The sequence below is a fragment of the Manacus vitellinus genome, unplaced genomic scaffold, assembly GCF_001715985.3.
Source record: "Manacus vitellinus isolate BGI_N305 unplaced genomic scaffold, ASM171598v3 scaffold_1_pilon, whole genome shotgun sequence".
NCBI classification, from domain to species: domain Eukaryota; kingdom Metazoa; phylum Chordata; class Aves; order Passeriformes; family Pipridae; genus Manacus; species Manacus vitellinus.
This window is the reverse complement of record NW_021939396.1, coordinates 1,758,252-1,777,587: the sequence shown is the minus strand read 5'-3', so window position 1 is coordinate 1,777,587 and position 19,336 is coordinate 1,758,252. Positions and strand designations below refer to the sequence as shown.

Below are 19,336 nucleotides of genomic sequence, written 5' to 3'. Positions count from 1 at the left end.
TTCTTTTCTTTTCTTTTCTTTTCTTTTCTTTTCTTTTTTCTTTTCTTTTCTTTTCTTTTCTTCTCTTTTTTCTCCTCTCTTCTCCAAACTTCTCCTCTCCTCTCTTCTCCTCTCTGAACCTCTCCTCTCCTCTCTTCTCCTCTCTGAACCTCTCCTCTCTCTTCTCTCTATTCTATTCTCTCTTTTCTCTCTATTCTCTTCTCTCTATTCTCTATTATCTTTATTTTCAATTTTCACCTGGCATTATTCACTTCTATTCCTCCAAGCCATTTTCCCAAAGACCATCCTCATCTGCCTTATCTAGATTCACTTCAAACAAGGCAGAAAAAAGGGTTTAAACACAATCTCCTACGAGATTTCCTCCAATCTTCCATTCCTGCTCTCTGGAAGTGTTAAAGTGTAACTTACCAAAAACCCTCTCCGTACTCAATTAAAACTCCCAATGTCCACACAAACAGCCTAAAGATTTTCTTATCCCCTGCTGTGCCCCCTGCAATGGGTGGGTATCTGCTCAGAGGGTTTATTCCTGATGGAGAATGGTGTGAGAGGAATCATCCATTAGAGCACTGCAGGGAAAAAAATGCAGAGTGACTTGTCCAGCAAGCAACTGCTCGGTGGATCCTCCTCCTCTTCTCTGAGATTGGACTCTACCTGTTTTTATTCTTCTTCCCCTCTCAAGCCCAGCAAACCTTCCAGAGGACACTAATTGCTTCCACTGACAGCCTGCAGAAACAACAGGTCACAGGCCACAACAAACCTCATTCCCAGTGATGGGACCATTGCTCTCGGCTTTATGGGCAGCATCAGATTCAGAGAATAAACCAGACCTTACACGAAGCCAACAGAAGTATCCCAACAAGCATCAGCATGTTTGGATTGGTGTGTCCAAGCCCTGGAGGACTCCAGGGCACAATGGATGCTCAGCCTTGACAACCCCACACTCCACTCCTGCACACGGGAATAATTAAACCAACTTCATCCCCCCTGTGAATCAATGTGAACCTTGTGGTTGAACTCGTAACTAAAGGCATAAAAACTCACCATAAACATGTCCTGTCCCCCCTTTAAGAATTTTATTTTTTCTTTGGTCTAAAAATTTTTTCAAAAATTTGTACTTAAAAACCCAGAGGGAAGTCGCTCCAATCAGGATCACAAGTCATTAGATAAACTTCCTGCCCGTGGACATTTCTCCCCAAATATACAATTGTTTGCCCTCTGCAGGCTGTACTAACAGAATGTGAACTTGTCCTGCACTATCTCTAATTCTGCAGGAAGAAAGTGGCAAAATATTTGAAGTTGGTTTGTTTTTCAAGGAGAGGGAAGATGAACTTTTCTCTGTTGATTTAAAATGCCAATTTTTAACCAAATCAAATACCACATTTCATTTCTAATGCAGGAAAACGGCAAAAGAAGTTAAATCCCAACTAAAAAGCTACTATTTTGGTAACATTAAGATGGGAAAATTGCATATTTTTCAATGATTAATCTCAGAAAAGCTTCTGAAAAATCAGAAAAAACTATCATGGTGGCCTAAGAGATTAAAAAAGAAGGAACATTTTATTCTATTTATTTATTCCTCCTTCTGTCACCCATAAAACAAACAAAAAATAGAACAACATCAGTGTGAAATCAGCATTTCCCAGATAAATATCTAAGAATAAATGTATGAAAAAAAACAAACATGGCAGTATTTTTACACATAGAAATATCCAGCTACACTTCTGGGAGTGGAAAATTTTCATGCTACAAATAGAGTTCTCTCTGGAGGATGAAGTTGGCTTCCAAACTGGGAGCTGGAGTGACCTAGAAGGTAAAGGGGTTAATGTGTATGTCTCAAACATTCGGAGTTGGATGGTTGTGGAGCTGAGCAAGGATTGTTGGTAAAAACACACTGAGAAAGAGCAGGATGTGGCTGGAGAAGGGGCCACATAGAGGTAAGGCAGCACTTTTCTTGGACAAACATTTTTATTTTCTTTCTTTCCTTTCCTTTCTTTTTTTCTTTCTTTCTTTATTTCTTTTTCTTTCTTTCTCTCTCTTTCTTTCTTTTTCTTCCTTCCTTCCTTCCTTCCTTTCTTTCTTTCTTTCCTTTTTTCTTTCCTTGTTCCTCTCTCCCTCCCTTCCTTCCTCACTCCCTCCCTCCCTCCCTTCCTTCCTTCCTTCCCTCCCCCCTCTTTAATTCATCTCTTTCTCTTCTCTTTTATCCTTTACATGAACCCCACTGCCTTGTGCTCACACCAGGAGATCAGGGACTAACTTATACCAATTTTCATGCCAAGTGTATGATTTCCTAATAAACCTTTGTAAGCTTTTGTGGTTCCTCTGACTTTTGTTGTTCCTTTGGACCATGAGCTTCCACAAATCTTGGATGCTCCCTCCCTTTTGAACGTGGGATGCCACAGGAGCATCCAGGTTTCACCTGGGGCATCAAAGGGGGCCATGGGGTGAGGAGAAGGCTTATTTTTACAATATCTAATCATTGGCAGAAGTCAAAATACTTCTGTATTACTGTTTACCCACGTCTGTGCTTTAAATGGCATAAAGACCACGGGACATTACTGCAGATCCTTGGAGGGAATGTGCAAGGACCTGGGCTCACAGTGTGGTAAAAACTTCTGGTCCTCACCTCCCCTGGAGTTCTTACAGCCATGGTGTTCAACCAGCTGGACCTAAAACTGATGGGAAAATCTGCAAATTAGGGTGGGAACAAGGGTTTGTGGGAAGACCTGGGCCCCCAAAACCCAAGGTTTTCACCTGCAGAGACACCAGCAATGAGCAGACTCCTTTTTCCTAGAGTCTGTAGAGCTCTGTGGAGAAGGATTTGGGGGTCCTGGTGGACAACAAGATATCCATGACCAGCAGTGTCCCTGTGGCCACAAAGGCCAATGGTATCTGGGGTACATTAGAAAGAGCATCGCCAGCAGGTCAGGGAGGTGATTCTGCCACTCCACTCAGCCCTGGTGAGGCACATCTGGAGAGCTGTGTCCAGTGCTGGGCTCCTCAGGACAAGAGAGACATGGAGCTCCTGGAGCAGATCCAGTGGAGGCTACAAAGATGATGAAGGGATGGAGCATCTCTCTCATGAGGAAAGGCTGAGGGAGCTGGAGCTGTTCAGCCTCAAGCAGAGACACTGAGAGGGGACCTCCCCATGTCTGTCCATGGGAGGGGGCAGACCAGGCTCTGCTCAGGGGGGGACCAGCAATGGCACAAGAGGGAATGGGCAGGAACTGATGCCCAGGAAGTTCCACCTGAATATGAGAAGAACTTCTTTGCTGTGCAGTGACCCAGTACCAGAACAGGTTGCCCAGGGATGTTATGGAGTCTCCCTCCCTGGAGAAATTCCAGAACTGTCTGGACACAACCCTGTGCCATGTGCTTTGGGATGACCCTGCTGGAGCAGAGAGGTTGGACCAGATGACCCACTGTGGTCCCTTCCAACCTCACTCACTTTGTGATTTCATGACCCACCATTCCACTGAGGAGAGAATACAAACCTTGAGCTGAGACATAAAAGCATGAAAAAATTACAGAAGCAGCAGTGGCAGTCAAAGACCTTCAAGAGGAGATAGCTTGTCCCCATCCTGCATCTCCTGGAGCATCCATCACTTGCCACAAGCAAGTAATCATTGCTCCATCACTGCAGGGCTTAAAATTCACAGCCTATGTCCAAAGGCTACTTTGACATGGGAAGACACTCTTGCCTTGGCCACCTCAGACCTCTGGCAAGGACAATTCGAGAGGAAAACACTGAAAAGAAAAACTTCTCTGACAGATTGATTTGTAGTGACCATTAGAAGCTGTTCAGGCATGCGAGGGGATACTCCAAGGGCCTCTCTACGCAGGGAAGGCGGTCAAAAGCAGATGAATTTATCATCATTGGAGAGTTCTGCAGTTCATCCCCAGCTTTTGTCATTTATCACAGGGATGTCACATATCTGGAGCTCTGGGATTCTTAAGGGTGAGATCTGTCACATAAATACAGTTACTAATGCGGTGACTGTATTATACAGTTAAATGCAAATGTTGCAATCTGGCAACCCATTTTTCCTGCCAAACCTAGAAGGTTTTTCCTGTCAGGAACTGATGGGAGCAGCGATAAATGGAGGATAGATAAAGTTAATCCGACTGCTTTGAGTTGAACAGGGAAGGTATTACTTTGAAGGGTTTAACATATTAGCGGAATCAAACGACATTTCAAAATATTTATGGAAATCATTTTCTTTTTTTTTTTTAAGCTTATACAAGCATTATAACAAAACCATATAAAATATTATTAAATCCTACCCTTAATTAAACATGCTGACACTTAAAAGCTTCTGTCTGATTTACTTGAACAAATCTTCTTTCAGTAAATTATGACTTTAAAATATTTTTCTGCTCTAAAGGAATCCGCATTCCAGAGGAATTAAAACCTTTTTAACAGAAGCTTTAAAAAAAAAAATGTTTAAGCTATATTTCCAACTTATCAAACATAGTGGTAAAATAGGGAATGAAAAAGGAAACAATACACATAAATGATAAAAATTAACTGAGAAAAAAAGTCTTTATTATTTCATGTCTATTCAGAAAAGCTGAGGGCATGGATTCATTCACGTCTGCAGCAGGTTGGTGAGTCTCTAAGGCATAAGGATAACCATTCATCCTCCCTGGAGCACACTGAGGAACTGGGAATGTGCAAAGATCACTTTGCTCCAGCTAAGGTACAAATGATCTCACAATTCTCCCCAAAAAGCCAAGGGTTACTGCATTTCTTGGTATGAATCAGGTGGGAAGGAGCTGTGTTAATCATTCACCCTGAAGGGAAACTCCCTCGTTTGATTCAGGAGTGGTTCAGGTGTCACTTGAGATGTCCTGGTGTGCCACCACACCTAACACTGCCATTTCAGAAGTGAAAGGACAACAAGTCCTGTGTCAAAGCTGCCAGACCCACATGTCTCACACTCCCTGGGGCATTTCAATATCCTCAAGAGTAGAAGATCCTGCAGCCTAGAAAGCAAATCATATCCTGGGCTGCATCAAAAGAAGCGTGGCCAGCAGGGTGAGGGAGAGGGTTCTTCCCCTCTACTCTGCCCTTGTACACCTGGAGCAGTGTCCAGTTCTGGGACCCCCAACCCCAGAAGGGTGTGGAGCTGTTGGAGTGAGTCCAGAGGAGGCCACAAAGATACTTAGAGGGATGGAGAACCTCTGTTATGGGGACAGGCTGAGAGCTGGGTGCGTTCACCTGGAGAAGAGAAGGCTCCAGGGAGATCTAAGAGCCCCTTCCAGTGCCCAAAGGAGCTCCAGGAGAGCTGGAGAGGGACTTTGGACAAGGGCCTGGAGTGGCAGGACAAGAAGGAATGGATTCACACTGAGAGAAGGCAGGTGTAGCTTTGATATAAGAAGAAATTCTTTCACTGGCATAGGTTGCTCAAAGAAGCTGCAGCTGCCCCATCCCCAGAAGTGTCCAAGGCCAGGCTGGAGAGGGTTTGGGACAACCTAGTCTAGTGGAAGGTGTCCCTGCCCTGGCAGGGCAGGGTTAGAACTACACAGTGTCTAAGGTCCCTTCCAACCCAAACCATTCCATGATTCTATGGCCTTATCGGGATGAGCTGAATCCTGACAGACACCACAGACTGAGATGACACAGGCACCCACTTTAGGTGTCTTATCCATCAGAAGGTGTGAACAACTTGTGCCACACAACCTTACAGCTCATTCCAGCCCATCTTAAAATTATTGATTACACCCTGAATGTCAGAGTTTCAGAAGTGCTTCTACAAATCCAGCAAAGCTCCTCAGACTGAGCCTGAGAGCTCGTTGCCACAGTTTAATTGACTCCTGCTGTTCAAAGTGGCTTCAAGCTTTTCCAGGGACGCTTCTCTTCCCAAAAGCATGTCAAACTGACAATACTCCACCGTAAGTATCCAGTGATTTTAGGGTTATGTGGTGGCAAAATAAACTTATGAAGTGCTTTTACTCATCACTCAAAAAATTTTCAGCTGATGTGGCAAATTTCCCAGGGAAGGGTGTGGAAGATGGAATTCTCTTTAATTCCAGTAAAGAATACAGTGATCCATACATGCATTTTAGCAGATCTTGCATGTCCAGGGAAAATAGGTGCCTTGTGAGGTTAATTTTTGTCCAAAACGCAGGTAAGAGCAGCAACACAAAAGCTGAACTTTCAGTTTCTCCCAGAACAGTTGAACTTGACTCACCCTGAAGCAGCTCAGATCTCAAACTGAGCTTTCCTAGGTGGAAAATACTTTGAAACTCCTTTGTGGCCATAGGAATTCTTTTCCATGCACCATCTTATCCAGGATTGTGCATCAATTCAATGAGAAAAGCAGCTTTATTTTCTCCCACTGTACAGATATAGAGCCGAGGCCTCTCTCAGGTGCAGGAAAAAAATCCCACGTATTTCAATAATGTTCACTTTTCAAAAAAAATTAATGCCAATGGGAGAAGGGAAGCAAAAGCTAAAAGGCTTTTTTCTCAAATCAGGAGAAATCAACACATTTTTTAGTAAATCTCATCAGTGCTAAAAGCCCCAAAAATATCCTTCTTATAACTCCTCTTTAAACAGGGAAATGCTTCTGTCACTGACTCGTAAAGCATCCAAAAGTGCCACAGAGTGAAGACTCTTGGGCTACCTCCCAGACCCACCCGAAAATGAGTAATAAGCTGTGATGGAGTCACTGTCCTACTGCTCTTCACCTTGTAGTGAGACAAGGTCAAACGTGCAGTAAGGAATCAAACTCCTCACTGAGATGAGCAATGCAGGAAGCCTGGTTTGGAGAGCATGGATTGCTGCCATGGCCAACCAGCCTCCATGGAAAGGACATCAAGGCCCCTTCATGCCACTTAAAGTTCAGTCTCATGGCTTCCAGGTAGCCAACAAGTGCTACTTGCAGCCTGCACAGCCACTTCTCTTGAGATCACAATGAGACAGGGTCAGGTACTGAAAAAATGAAAGTTTTTGGGTTTTATTTTCTTCTTCTATCATACTCCTCAGAGAGCATTGCCCAGGTTACAGGGATGCTTTCATTTCCAGCCATTTTGTGGAGGATGTTGGGAGATAACCCAGGCAAATCACTCACAAGAAAAGAGACTGGTTTTCACTGTCAGTGCTCGATCTGGGCATTTAATTTGATTTGCCTAAATTAAAAGCCAGTTCCCTTCAGCACCTAATGTTGGAGAACCCCCTCATCCCAGAAAACAAACCAGTTGATTTTTCCTGCAACATATCAGTACTTAACATGCTGTTTGTAGCCAAGCACCACTGGAGAAAGCTGTTGGTGTTGCCTCCTGGCCTTAGCTCCTCATCCCAGCTCCAAACACCTTCTTTCCTTTTGTTCCCATTCTCTCCCCATTTAATCCAGGGTCAGTTGCATTTAGCCAACTGCATTTTATGGACATTCATGTTTCACTTGCCAGGACACCCAGCCCCAAGCATGGGGCACACAAGGACTTGTGCTGGTTCTGGGAAGAACTTAGACCACGATCATCCACAGTTGGGTCTCATATGCACCCTGCTCACCTCAGCAGCCAAGTCTGTCTCTCTGACTGGAGCTGGCATTCCACTGGGGATGAACTCTCCCAGATTCACTTGCCACAGATACAACCCTTATTCTCAATGACTCAGCTCTCAAAATGAGAGAAACTATTTCAGAAAAGGGAACAGCCCAGTTTGACAGTCAGAAACCTGCCCTCATCTGATGCCTTTGTGAGTCCTATGCTTAAGAGGCAGAAAGTCTGGGTGAATTTGAAAAGGAATCAGGTAACCTTGGTTTTATTGTGTTTTAGCAGAACCCTGTAGCCAGATAAGCAAACATGCAGAATACAGACCATAGCAGCTGAATGTCCTGTGTGGCAGGATCACCAATAATCCCTATTCCCAAATACTCTGCCTCCTCTCATCTGCATAACAGCCTCATTTTAGGCAGAGTAAGAGTCACTTAATAAGAAAGTAGAAATTGTGGCAAGTTTACTATTTAGATACCCACAAACATCATCGTTTCCCTAATAGCCAAGGCTATAAACCTACCAAATGCTCACTCCCTGCTCCCATCTCCCATATTAGAGGGTGTTCAAGGAGAAACATGCATCAACCTATGAAGGAAAGGGGTCAAGTGGCAAAGGAGGAAGATTAAGCCATGATTTGCAGCTGGGCAAGCAGAAAACACTGCCCCAAAGGTCTCACCTGAAGAGCTGACCCCCCTGAGCAGAGATATATCAGCTCTGCCAGCTCTGTGATTCATGGGGTGCTGCTTTCTGCTGGTGCAGCTCTCAGGAGAAACAGAGATTCCTGTAGAGCACTCAAGGCTGTTTGCCTAGAAAAGGGGGCAATGGAAGGACACCTCAGTTTTAGGAGAGGATTGAGGGGGAAAAAGCTGTAGGTCCTCCTCTGCAGAGCACCCTGGAACTGTTTGTTCTGGAGATACAACAAACCAAATGGGAGGAACCAGGAGAGATCTGCTGGAGAATGGGGAGAAGGGATGAAGCAGGAGGCAGCTGGAGGAATTCTGGGGCTGATAAGAAGGGTAGGCAAGCATGTTTAAAATAAAAATAAGCTGCACTCAACTACCTGGACAATTAATGATAACTAATGATAAAAATAATTAGTGCAATTAGTGCCTCATTGGTGCCTATTTATGTAACTGCTCAGGAAAGAAGGAAATTATCTAGCCATGGTTTTGGAGTGCTCTGAAGAGTCAAGGAATTGATTCTTAAATTAAAAAAAAAGAGTAATTTAGGAGAGCAAACATAATAGCTGTGTGATACAAGACTTTCCTGGGCTAAGGATCTCCACTGATTAAGGTGGTTTGTACCGCAAATAATTTTGGCCGTGGAAACATCTCTCCTGATCACATCAATCTCCACAGATTGACTTTGTACTCCTGCATCCTCTCCAACCTCCCAAATTTACTTTCAAATCTTCTGACTATTATTACTATTACTATTACTATTTTTAATCCTCTGGTTTGCAAAACAGACTAGATGTGAATTAGGGCAGATCTGATGCCCTGAGGAAACCAATGGAGAGAGAAGGAGAGAGACTGAAAACCAGTCTGAGAGTTTATATTGCATAGAGAAGGTCAATCAGATCCATCAGGCAAATTGCAGTTGTGTAAAGGTAATATAAAGAAATAAACCCCAAACTCCCTTTTCTTCAAAGCCAAATCTCAGCAGGAACTTCACTTATATACAGGAAATCAGAGCCACATCCTAAACATTTGATTTTTGCATGCAAGCTGCATTAAGGGAGGCATCTTTAATAAATTGGGCTACATTTGGAAGAGCCATTTTAATTCTCTAATTAGCATGCGTGCAATGAAAGCCAACTGTGCGTGTTTGTGTGTACACAGCTCTGGGAGAGGGGGTTTAATGAACTGGAGCTACTGCAACTTCAACTGAAGTTTCATTTTGTCAGTGTTGTGATGCTGGGATGCAGCTTTTGACCCCACAACACACTTTTCCACCTATAAAATATCCTCTTCCCTCTTCTTTTTTTTTTTTCCTATGGAGTCATAGAATGATTTTGGCTGGAAGGGACCTTAAATATCACCCAGTTCCAACCCACTGCCATAGGTAGGGACACCTTCCACTAGCCCAAGGGTTGCTCAGAGCCCCATCCAACCTGACCTTGGACACTTCCAGGGATGGGGCATCCCCAGCTTCTCTGGGCAACCCGTGCCAGGGCCTCCCCACCCTCACAGGGAAACATTTCTTCCTAATATCCTACCTAAACCTACCGTCTTTCAATTTAAAGTCATTCCCCTTTGTGCCATCACTATGTGCCCTTGTCAAAAGTCCCTTTTTACTTGGGTTCATGGACTTTGGCAAAGTGGAAGAGGGGTAAAACAAAAGGAAAAGCTACACAAACATGTGTTGTGGTTTAGCTCCAGCCAGAAACTAAACTCCGGAGAGCCACTCACTCCCTGCCCACTCACTGGTGGGGTGGGGTGAGGAGCAGGAAAGGCCTTGACTCTGTATAATCACTGCTTTGCAAGAACTAGAACATCCCTGGGTTATCCATGCTGCTTTTATCCCAAATCCAAAACAGCCTCCTGCTCACCACTATGAGGAGAATCAACTCCATCCCAGCCAAAACCACCACAGCATCCTACTCTGGCTTCACTTTAAAAACAAATAAAAAACCCCCAACAACAAAAAAAGATAACAACCAATAAAAAAATAACAACACAGACAGACCAGACCCACAGAAAGCCCTTTCACTGTGGGTCATCTTTTTCTTTATCTACCACCATTCTCTGCCACCTGAAACCAGCACAAGCAAAGTTTTATAGGATCAATACACATCCTACCACCATTAATCACAAACAGAAACAAAAAAAAAAAAGAAGTGAGCCTGACAAAAAAATGCCATAAAAGGGCTGAAGAAAAGGTGAGAATAGATGAGGGAAAAAATGAAAAGGCTGGGACAAAGAAAGACCTGCAGCAATTTAAAATAAACTCACAGTCCATCCTGCAGCTCTTGAGTATCGTTTGAGGTCCCCAGAGATCGAAGACTTCTTTCCAGAGAGGTCACTGTCAACAGCACAGAAAGAAAAGATAAAGGAACAAGACACTTTTCCAGAGAAAAAAATACTGGATTTTAGTTCAGTTGTTTGTCTGGTAATTTTATTTTGTTTGTTTTTTTTTTTAAATACAATGAAGTATTTGAACAAGTAACCCATAAGACAAAGGGGACACCATCCAGCAACAGCTATTACAACAGAATGGATAAACTGAGTTCCCTGGATGCATAAACGGTGAATCCATGAATCTGTGCCATGACATGATGGAATATGATCCCTTATAAGAGCAAGAAAACCCCCATCCCATGGACCTTGCACAGGTCTCTGACTCTTCCAGCCTTAGGATGGCACAGAGATATGCATGGAGTATCTCCAGCTGGAAAAGTGCCCCCAGTGAAGAGGCAAGAAATTGCATAATAACTATTTATTGCTCTGAATAAAAATTAAGAGGCAGAACATTGATGTTCACTCCAATATTTTCCTCCTTCTTGTTCAAGACCTTAGCACTCAAAATCTTTTCTATTTCTATTTTCTTTTCTATTTCTATTCTAAAACAGAGCCCTTTGCTGTGATCATCTCCTGTGTTGGAGAAATATTTGGGCTTTCCCATCAGGAGAGGAGGATACTCTATCCTAAGGACACCAGGAAAGTGGAAATATGGTTTGCTTTGCTTTTAATGACTTCAGATTTAAGAAATATATATATATGTCTGTGTGTGTATATATAAAAGTAACAGAAAACTAGGAGTGCAGTTGTCTTTGTCTTTTTACACCCTTGAATTTCACTGTCTCAAATTCACTTTCAAATTAAAAACAGGTCGCTACTTCTGGACTTAGCACAGCAAGTATGAAAAGCATTTGAAGATTTTCCACAATGAAACATGTTAAATAAATTACATTCTTGATATTTACATGTGGAATTTTTCTCAGGATGCTTCCAGTTGTAAAAACTCATCACCCGTTATCAGTCACGCTTCAGTATTTAAGGAAAGAAAGAAGAGCAGATTAGAAATATGGCTCAATTATTTCTGCAGAAATTTAAGAAATCCTCTGTTTTAATGACTCTGCAGACTTGGACTTGGCCTGTAACTTAACAAGTCACTTAATTATATTTCCACTGACAGACCAAATCCTCTCTTCTCTTTTGGGCTCCACTGGCTTGACACCAAAAGTCACTAAATAGCACAAAAAATAACTAATGTGCCTGAAGAACATGAATATTCAAACAAACTTGAATACGACCATATATTTCTACCCCAAATGCTAGATCTCCATAACAGATTTTAGTGTAGAGTTTGAAGATTCAGTAAGATAAAGCCTCAAGGAATTGTCTATAACTGAGCTAATAATTATTCTTCTTTGCAGGAAGTACAATGTTTTAAAGAATAAATTGGAATTTTTCACTAATAACCATTTGCTTCTGTAGAAGAACAGATCTGATCCTGCAGAGATCTCATGGATATTAGAATTCCTTCTCTTCCCCTCTCTGCTACCCTAAAAACCCAATCCATTTCAAACCCAAGCCTTCCATTTCAAATACAAAATTTTACATCAACTAAAAATACTTCTGGGCCCATCAACCCTTGGAAACAAAGCAGAGTGTGGTCCTTGGAGAATGGACAACATGTCAAGGTAAAGAAAGGACTTGTGTGGACATTGAATTTGTAAGAAAGTGTTAATGTCATTTGTGCAACTCCAGAAGGAAAAACAGCAGCTGGAGCATCCTTGAACTTCCCCAACCTGGCCTGCAAAAATCAGGACAATTCAAAGTGAATTTTACTACTGCCTGCTTTGGAGAAGATTGGAGTAGGAAGCAGCTTTTCTACTGTAAAATACCTTTCAAAACTTCACACACATGCCATTTTACACTGAGGTAAATCCTTGAGCTATCAGATTTGTTAAGGATTTTGGAAAACTTACATAAAAGGAAGAGAATCTGAGACATGAATGCAAGAGATGAGGAAAGCACTTGTCTGTCAGGTGAGAAAATGACTCAAGTTTAAGTCCCTATCCAATAATTTTACCCAATATTCCAGTTTGAACATAGTATTTATGCACTTACATAAAGGTCAGTCATCCTAAAATGATAAGACAGGCTCTTTGGAGCAATCAGAGGTCACCATTTGATGTAGTTCTTACCTGGAAAATAGTGGGACTAAGATTCCTAAATCTCAGGAAAACCACCCATGGCCTGGGCTGCATCAAAACAGGAGTGGCCAGTGGATCAAGGGAGGTGATTCTCCCCCTCCACTCTCCTGCCAGGAGACCCCACCTGGAACACTGTGACCACCTCTGGGACCTGCTGGAGCAAGTCCAGAGGTGGCAACGAGGATGCTCAGAGAGCTGGAGCCCCTGTCCTATGGAGATAGGCTGAGGGAGCTGGGGTTGCTCAGCCTGGAGAAAAGAAGGATCCAGGGAGACCTTGGAGCCCCTTCCAGTGCCTGAAGGGGCTCCAAGAGAGATGGAGAGAGTCTTTTTAGAAGGGTCTGCAGGGACAGGACAAGGGGTAATGGTTTAGATTAAGGGGTAAGGGCAGGTTTAAATCAGGTTTCAGGAATAAATTCTTGGCTATGAGGGTGATGATTAGAACAGGTTGCCCAGAGAAGCTGCCCCATCCCTGGAAGTGTCCAAGGCCATGTTGGACAGGGCTTTGAGCACCCTGGTTTAGTGCAAGGTGTCCCTGTCCATGGCAGGGGGGTTGGAGCAAGATGATCTTTCAGGTCCTTTCCAACCAAAGCCATTCCATGATTCTGCGATTAAGTCTGAGCTATTTTGGGCTAAATCTAACCTGCTTTGACCACAAATCACTTTATCAAAACCCGTGCAGTTCCTGTGTTGGATGTGGAAAATCCCTCTCAATTTACCAGTTCTGACCACGTGAGCAGCAGCTCTACCAGAGAAGCAAAACATCAAGCTGTGCTGGGGAGATGCTGTGAAGCCACTGTTAAAACAGGTATCTTATTTTAAAAGCCTTGTACTCTTCATTTTTAACAGGACCAGCGTGTGCTGGTCCTGCATGATGAGGCACATCCACAAGGGATCACTGCTGTTGGAACTGCCCTGATTTACAGAACCTGAGGGTTTCAATCCTTTAAATCAACGGGGGATAAGAAACCATTGTGAGGTGGCAAGGGAGACTCCATCACACCTGAGCTCAGCCTTTAAGATCAAGGTAATGTGCATGGTACTAACCTGTTATGTGCAGTCATTAATGAGCAAGTAACAGGAATTAGAAAGGGAAGAGACTCACTAGAGCCCTCAGGTTCTCCATCTGGCCAGAACAGGTCTGATTCCTTCAGTATATCCTCCACTGATCAGACAGGATGCACCAAAGCAACCCCATTTAGGAGTGTTATTTATTTTACTTATTTATAAGACACTTAGTGAGAGGCAGCTAAAAGCTGTACACTGAACAAAATGTAAAACCTTGACAAAAATATACAGAAGAAAAAACCATAAATAAGACAATTTCAGCCAGCATTTTGGCTTCTTTTTGTTTGCTAATAGGAAAAAATCAACTAAATTAAATAACCCATGAAAATTGCAAAAGTCAAAGCACTATCAAACAACCTGGTCTAGTGGAAGGTGGCCTGCCCATGGCAGGGGGGTTGAAACTAGGTGATCTTTAAGGTCCCTTCCAACTTAAACCATTCTGTGACCCTATGAACCTATGAACCTTCCCTATGGTCAACAGGGACAGACCCAAAAGATTTAGAGAAAGAAAGCAGATTAAAAGAATAGGAATAATCTCCCTCTACTCCTTCACACTCCTGTAAGAGATGGCATTAAAAAATGTCTATAAAGCTCATGACCTGGCAGGAGAGTGATGCAGTAGCACATAAAGAGAACCAGCTGTCCTGACTAAGATTTTTATTCAACACATGAGGAAGATTTCCATTTTCACAGCACAAAAAAGGAGCAGGAATCATTTATGTGTGAGATCAGCCCCAACCAGCTCAGGGCTGTAAAAATCCCCCTTGGTCAGGAAGGAAGTCCTAAAGTGCCCAAAAAGGATTTAAATCACCCCAAAGGCTCAGAACTCTGTAAAAAAAGAGTAAGGAGAGCAAAGAGGGATAAAGCACACGGTGTTTATTACCTGTGCAGTGTTACTCAATAAAATTCAATGGTGCTTTAAAATCCAGGTACAAAGTTGACTTCTTGTTTCATTAAAAATAGTCACTCCCCAAAGGTAGAAAAAATATTACTGAGATTACCCACAACCTGGAATTTTTGGAAGCTAAACAACAGAAGCATAACGTGGGCAACTTGGGACATCTTGGAACAGCCTGATCCAGGGAAAGGGTGGAATCACAATCCCTGGAAGTGTTTGAAAATGAGTTGACACGGTTTAGAGGGTTTGGTGGCATTCAGTCAAAGGTTGGACTTGGTGATCTTGGAGGTCTTTTTCAACCTCGATGATTCTATGATTTCATGATCTTCAGCATCCCAGGAGGGAGAAGAACCTTCCAGGTGCATGGTTTGGCCTCCAAACACAATGGGGAACCTGAAAAACCCCAGAGAGGCTGCGGCAAGTTAGGAAAAGAAGGAAAAGAGGAGCTGTGATGGGATTTATGCAGTTTGTAGGATGTTCAACACACCATGCCCAGCACAAAAGGAGTAAAACCCCTCATATGGTATAGGGCAGAAAGCATCATGGGCATTCTTTCTCATTTTCTAACCCTAAAAGTTTCTTTCCCTAAAGTGGCTTAGCTGTGCCAAATCTTAAATCCCTCTCCTGTAAAGCTCTATCCACTTTTGGGGGAAAGACTATAAAACCCACACATATAAACTGAATGGAACTGACTTTATCAGACAAAAAATAATATGGGTGGTGAACAGAGCAACAACAGTGGAGTATCTTATGGGCATTTCTTCAACCTGAAAGCACTTTAAAAGGCATTATAAATTCATAGATTCATAGATTTTAAAGGCCAGAGAGAGCAATTCTGATTATCCAATCTGATTTCCTCCCATAAAACTTTGTCCTATCGCTCCCACATCAAGACTCCAGACTGCAGCTGGACTAAAGTATATCTTATAAAAAGACATTTGAATCTTGATTTAAAGTTTCAAGGCAAAGCCAAATCCATCAGGTCCCCTCCATAAGCAGCTCTAATGGCCAGTTATCATCGTACAGAAAGATTGAATTTGTCCAGCTTTAACTCCTATCTCCTGATCTCCTTCTGTGTGAGAACCTTAGATTAATGAGTCCTTTGCTATTTATTTGATGTCTTTCTTCCTACAGAGGTACTTACACACCATGGGTGAGTCCTGTCAGATGTCTCACACAGAAATTTGGACGGCACAGATTTTAAAGTCTGGTTTGCAGACTTCAAACAGTTGTGTCTCCATTTTTGCAAAGTAGTTTTAAGCATTTAAAGTACAGGCATTGTCATTACCTGCTTCACAGAGCACTCAACTCAGGCAACTCTTAGCAGAAAACACATCATCACCATTTCAAGAGGAGAAACAAAGACCAAGAGAGGTTGTTCAATTGAATGGATTAATGCAATTCTAACAAAGAATGAAAAGAGAAATTGGGTTGTGGCATTTAAAAAAAAAAAAGATGTGCCACTCATCTTGAGGTGTTATCAGGATAAACTCCACGACAGTAGGAGCTTTGATTACAGAACAGATGTATCAACCTGGCTGGTTTGGATAATAGTTGATATCTGTAACAGCACACACAGGCTCACAGGCAGGCTGCAAAACTTCAGACTGAGCCCTCAGTTTGGAGCAGAAGTTACAGCCATTCATCACTACCACTGCCAAATTAAAACTATTAGTGCTGGAGCAACCAAATTTGATGCTACTGCAGGTATTTCTGTGAGTTCTGGTGTGGTTGTTCACCCACCTGCAAGCCAAGTACCCATGGTCACAGCTGGGAAGTTCAAGCTCCCACAGGGGCCATAATCCCTTGTTTACATGGGATGTGTGTCACCAACAGAAGGGTCACAAAACCCTTGTAGTCATGGAAAATTCGATGCTGGAATTTTCCTGGCAGTTAGAGCATACACAACTCCTCTAAAGAAGAGATGACTATGTTTTAGAAGTTTTGCTTGCCATCCTTTTTCTACAAGGATCCCTTGCTGCAAGGACTGGGGCTCTGCCCCTGGACACACTGGGGCATCATTACACAAACAAGGAGGCACTAAAATCCTCTCCCTGCACCGAGGCCAGGCCTTTCTGCCACCCAGTCCCTACAGACACAGAACAAAACAGACACAGAAGGTGTCCAGGTGGTTCCAAAGCAACTTCAAGGTCTTTTGTAAAATCAGCACCAATAATTTTTGATTCCTGTCTCACATTAGTGTATTTTAGAACTGGGGTACCATGACATCAACTTCCATTCAGCAATGTTAGTTTACATCTGTCTGCAAGATAAATTCCTCCAGCCTAATCCAACAAAACTGATGAGCCAGACTTGTCTCCAAAGGAGGGAAGCACTCTGCATCTCCAGGGCCTGGGGATCCAGGAGCAGGAGCAGCATCTCTGCTCAGTCTACAGAGTGAAGAATAACAGTAGAGTCTTGGTGTTGGTGTTTTTATAAGGGAGATGGATGTTCTGCAAGCTCATAAGACAGGCTCTGAACACAGTAGTGCTGCAGCACATTAGAAAATAAGTCTGGCTTGTTCCACCTTTCTGCACTCTAACTCCCCATTGTAACAGATGACACAATTAAAAATAGAAAAGAATGTGGTATCAGCAAGGATTGGGATATATCTGTGCCTGTTTAATGGAACATATGGTGGAATATTTTTACATCCTATAAAGGACTGTATTGGACATGTGCTGCTGCTCGGGAGATGCAGCAGCAGAAAAGCTGCATTAATATTTGCTCTATGACAAGAGGAGCTGCCACACACCCTGTACAGGCACAGGAGTCATCAGCAGGACAGCACACAACTGACTGGGAAACCTTTCATTATACGCACCATTGGAGTTAATTCGGAACACGTTGGCTGAAGTCTCCTGAAAAAGCTCCTGCAGTTCGCTGGGATCAATCTGGGTGGCTGTGGAGACAAAAACAGAAGAGATATTTTAATACAGGAGGTCACTGATCACTTTGAAAGGAGGATGGGCCTTTGAAGGGGGGTGCAGGTTTCTCTTTGCTGCAGAAATTTAGCCCAGGGAGGGTGGTTTGCTGTAGTTTTACACAGTGTCTGACCGTGGAACTTGCACTGGACTGGCAGATCAGCCCCTCAGAACAGTGAAGATGCTGCTGCAACACGGTGGATAGGGGAGACTGAGACAGCATTTGTAGGAATTATTAGCAACTGGAACTCAGTTATCAAGTGGGAATATCAGAACCCCAACTGAATGAGAAACCACAATCACAACATCACTTAACCATCACTCCCCAGAGCAGGAGGGCAAGTGAGCGGCTCCTGCCTGCATGAAAAGGGAGGAAGCAGCAAGCAGAGCACAACTGCTCCATGGGCTGAAAACCTGTGGGACTTTTAACCCTCAAGAGATGCTCCTCATCTTCCTATTTCTTCCTGATAGCAAAGGGCAATGAGTCAGTGCCAGGAATTGCTATTGCTGCTGTGTTTTTTGGGTTTTCTTTTAAGCTTTGTTTCTTCATTTTCCAACTTTAAACCCCCTTAAACTATCCCAAGCTTCTGCACAGCTTCACCACCTCCTGACAAGGAGTGATGTGAGGTTGTCCTGGGCTATACTATAGAATCATAGACTCATAGGATGGTTTGGATTGGAAGGGACCACTTAGATCCAATCCTCCAACCCCCCTGCCATGGGCAGGGACACCTTCCACTAGACCAGGTTACTCTGAGCCCCACCCAGCCTGACCTTAAACACTTCCAGGCATGGGCATCTACAGCTTCTCTGAGCAACATGTGCCAAGGCCTCACCATCCTTATAGTAAAGAATTTCTTCCTAATATCTAATATAAACCTACCCTCCTTCAGCTTAAGGCCATTAATTATGGCCATATTACACAGAAGGGATACATCACTTAAAGAAGGTTTAAACTGGTAGGTTTACAGATGGCTGAGCCCTATTCTGTTGCCCAGCTGTGTCAGCTTTTTACGGGTTTCCCAGAAGCTGCTCTACCTGAAACTTTGGTTATATCCAAAAGCACCCCAGGGCTTGTACACCTGACACACTACAGTGCCTTCAAACAGCCCCTGCTATCAGCAAGGTGCTCCTCTGAGACAAAGCATTAGAGAGACTCAAACAGGAGCTATGATTCATATCTTCAATTTTTATAACACACTCTGGATCCCTCAACCAGATTTCCCTAAGCTGTTAAAAAGCCACATGCCCAACCCGTGCTTGGAAGAGCAGAAAGTCAGTGATGGAGCAAGGCAAAAACCCAGGAAAATGGAATAAAATGAGAACCCCACTTGATGCACTGCTCAGGTTAGTCCTGAGGATGCATCTCCTGGCACTTGAGGACAAGTTTGACATCTGAAGGCCAGATTTTCCACTGCTTCTCACACTCATGTGAGAGGGTTGAGCCATGGAACAGCTGTAAATAAAGTCATGGATCAGCCTCTCAGGTTGACACAAATCCAGGGTATTAAATGATGTTTCATCCAAATGCACAGGGGCCCATTGCTAGAGATTTTCCCACTTTTCTCTTCCAGCAGTTCCTCCTAAATCAGCTGTCCCAGACACCCCTTTCCTTTGCTTTATAGAGTCTGTACGACACCAGAAATGAGCTGGAGCTCCCCCTTCCCCCAGGAATTTCACTTATTACCAACAAGATCCAGCTCTCATTAAATCACTGGCAAAAGAGCAGCACAGGATAAGATTTTTAACTCTTTACAGACAGTGATGACCCCCATTTCAGGAGGTTTT

The 19,336-nt window shown here is 43.2% G+C and overlaps 1 protein-coding gene across 4 annotated transcripts in view; it reads right to left on the bottom strand.

The window, feature by feature from the left end:
* Positions 1–19,336, bottom strand: part of TSNARE1 (t-SNARE domain containing 1) — a 475,414-nt gene that overhangs the window by 299,854 nt on the left and 156,224 nt on the right. For all 4 annotated transcript variants that reach the window (XM_018075435.2, XM_018075454.2, XM_018075450.2 and 1 more), the window contains 2 exons: positions 17,449–17,526; positions 10,455–10,524 (listed from right to left, as the gene is read on the bottom strand). In XM_018075435.2, coding sequence (XP_017930924.2) covers positions 10,455–10,524; positions 17,449–17,526 — 148 coding nt within the window. The remainder of the gene's footprint in view (positions 1–10,454; positions 10,525–17,448; positions 17,527–19,336) is intronic.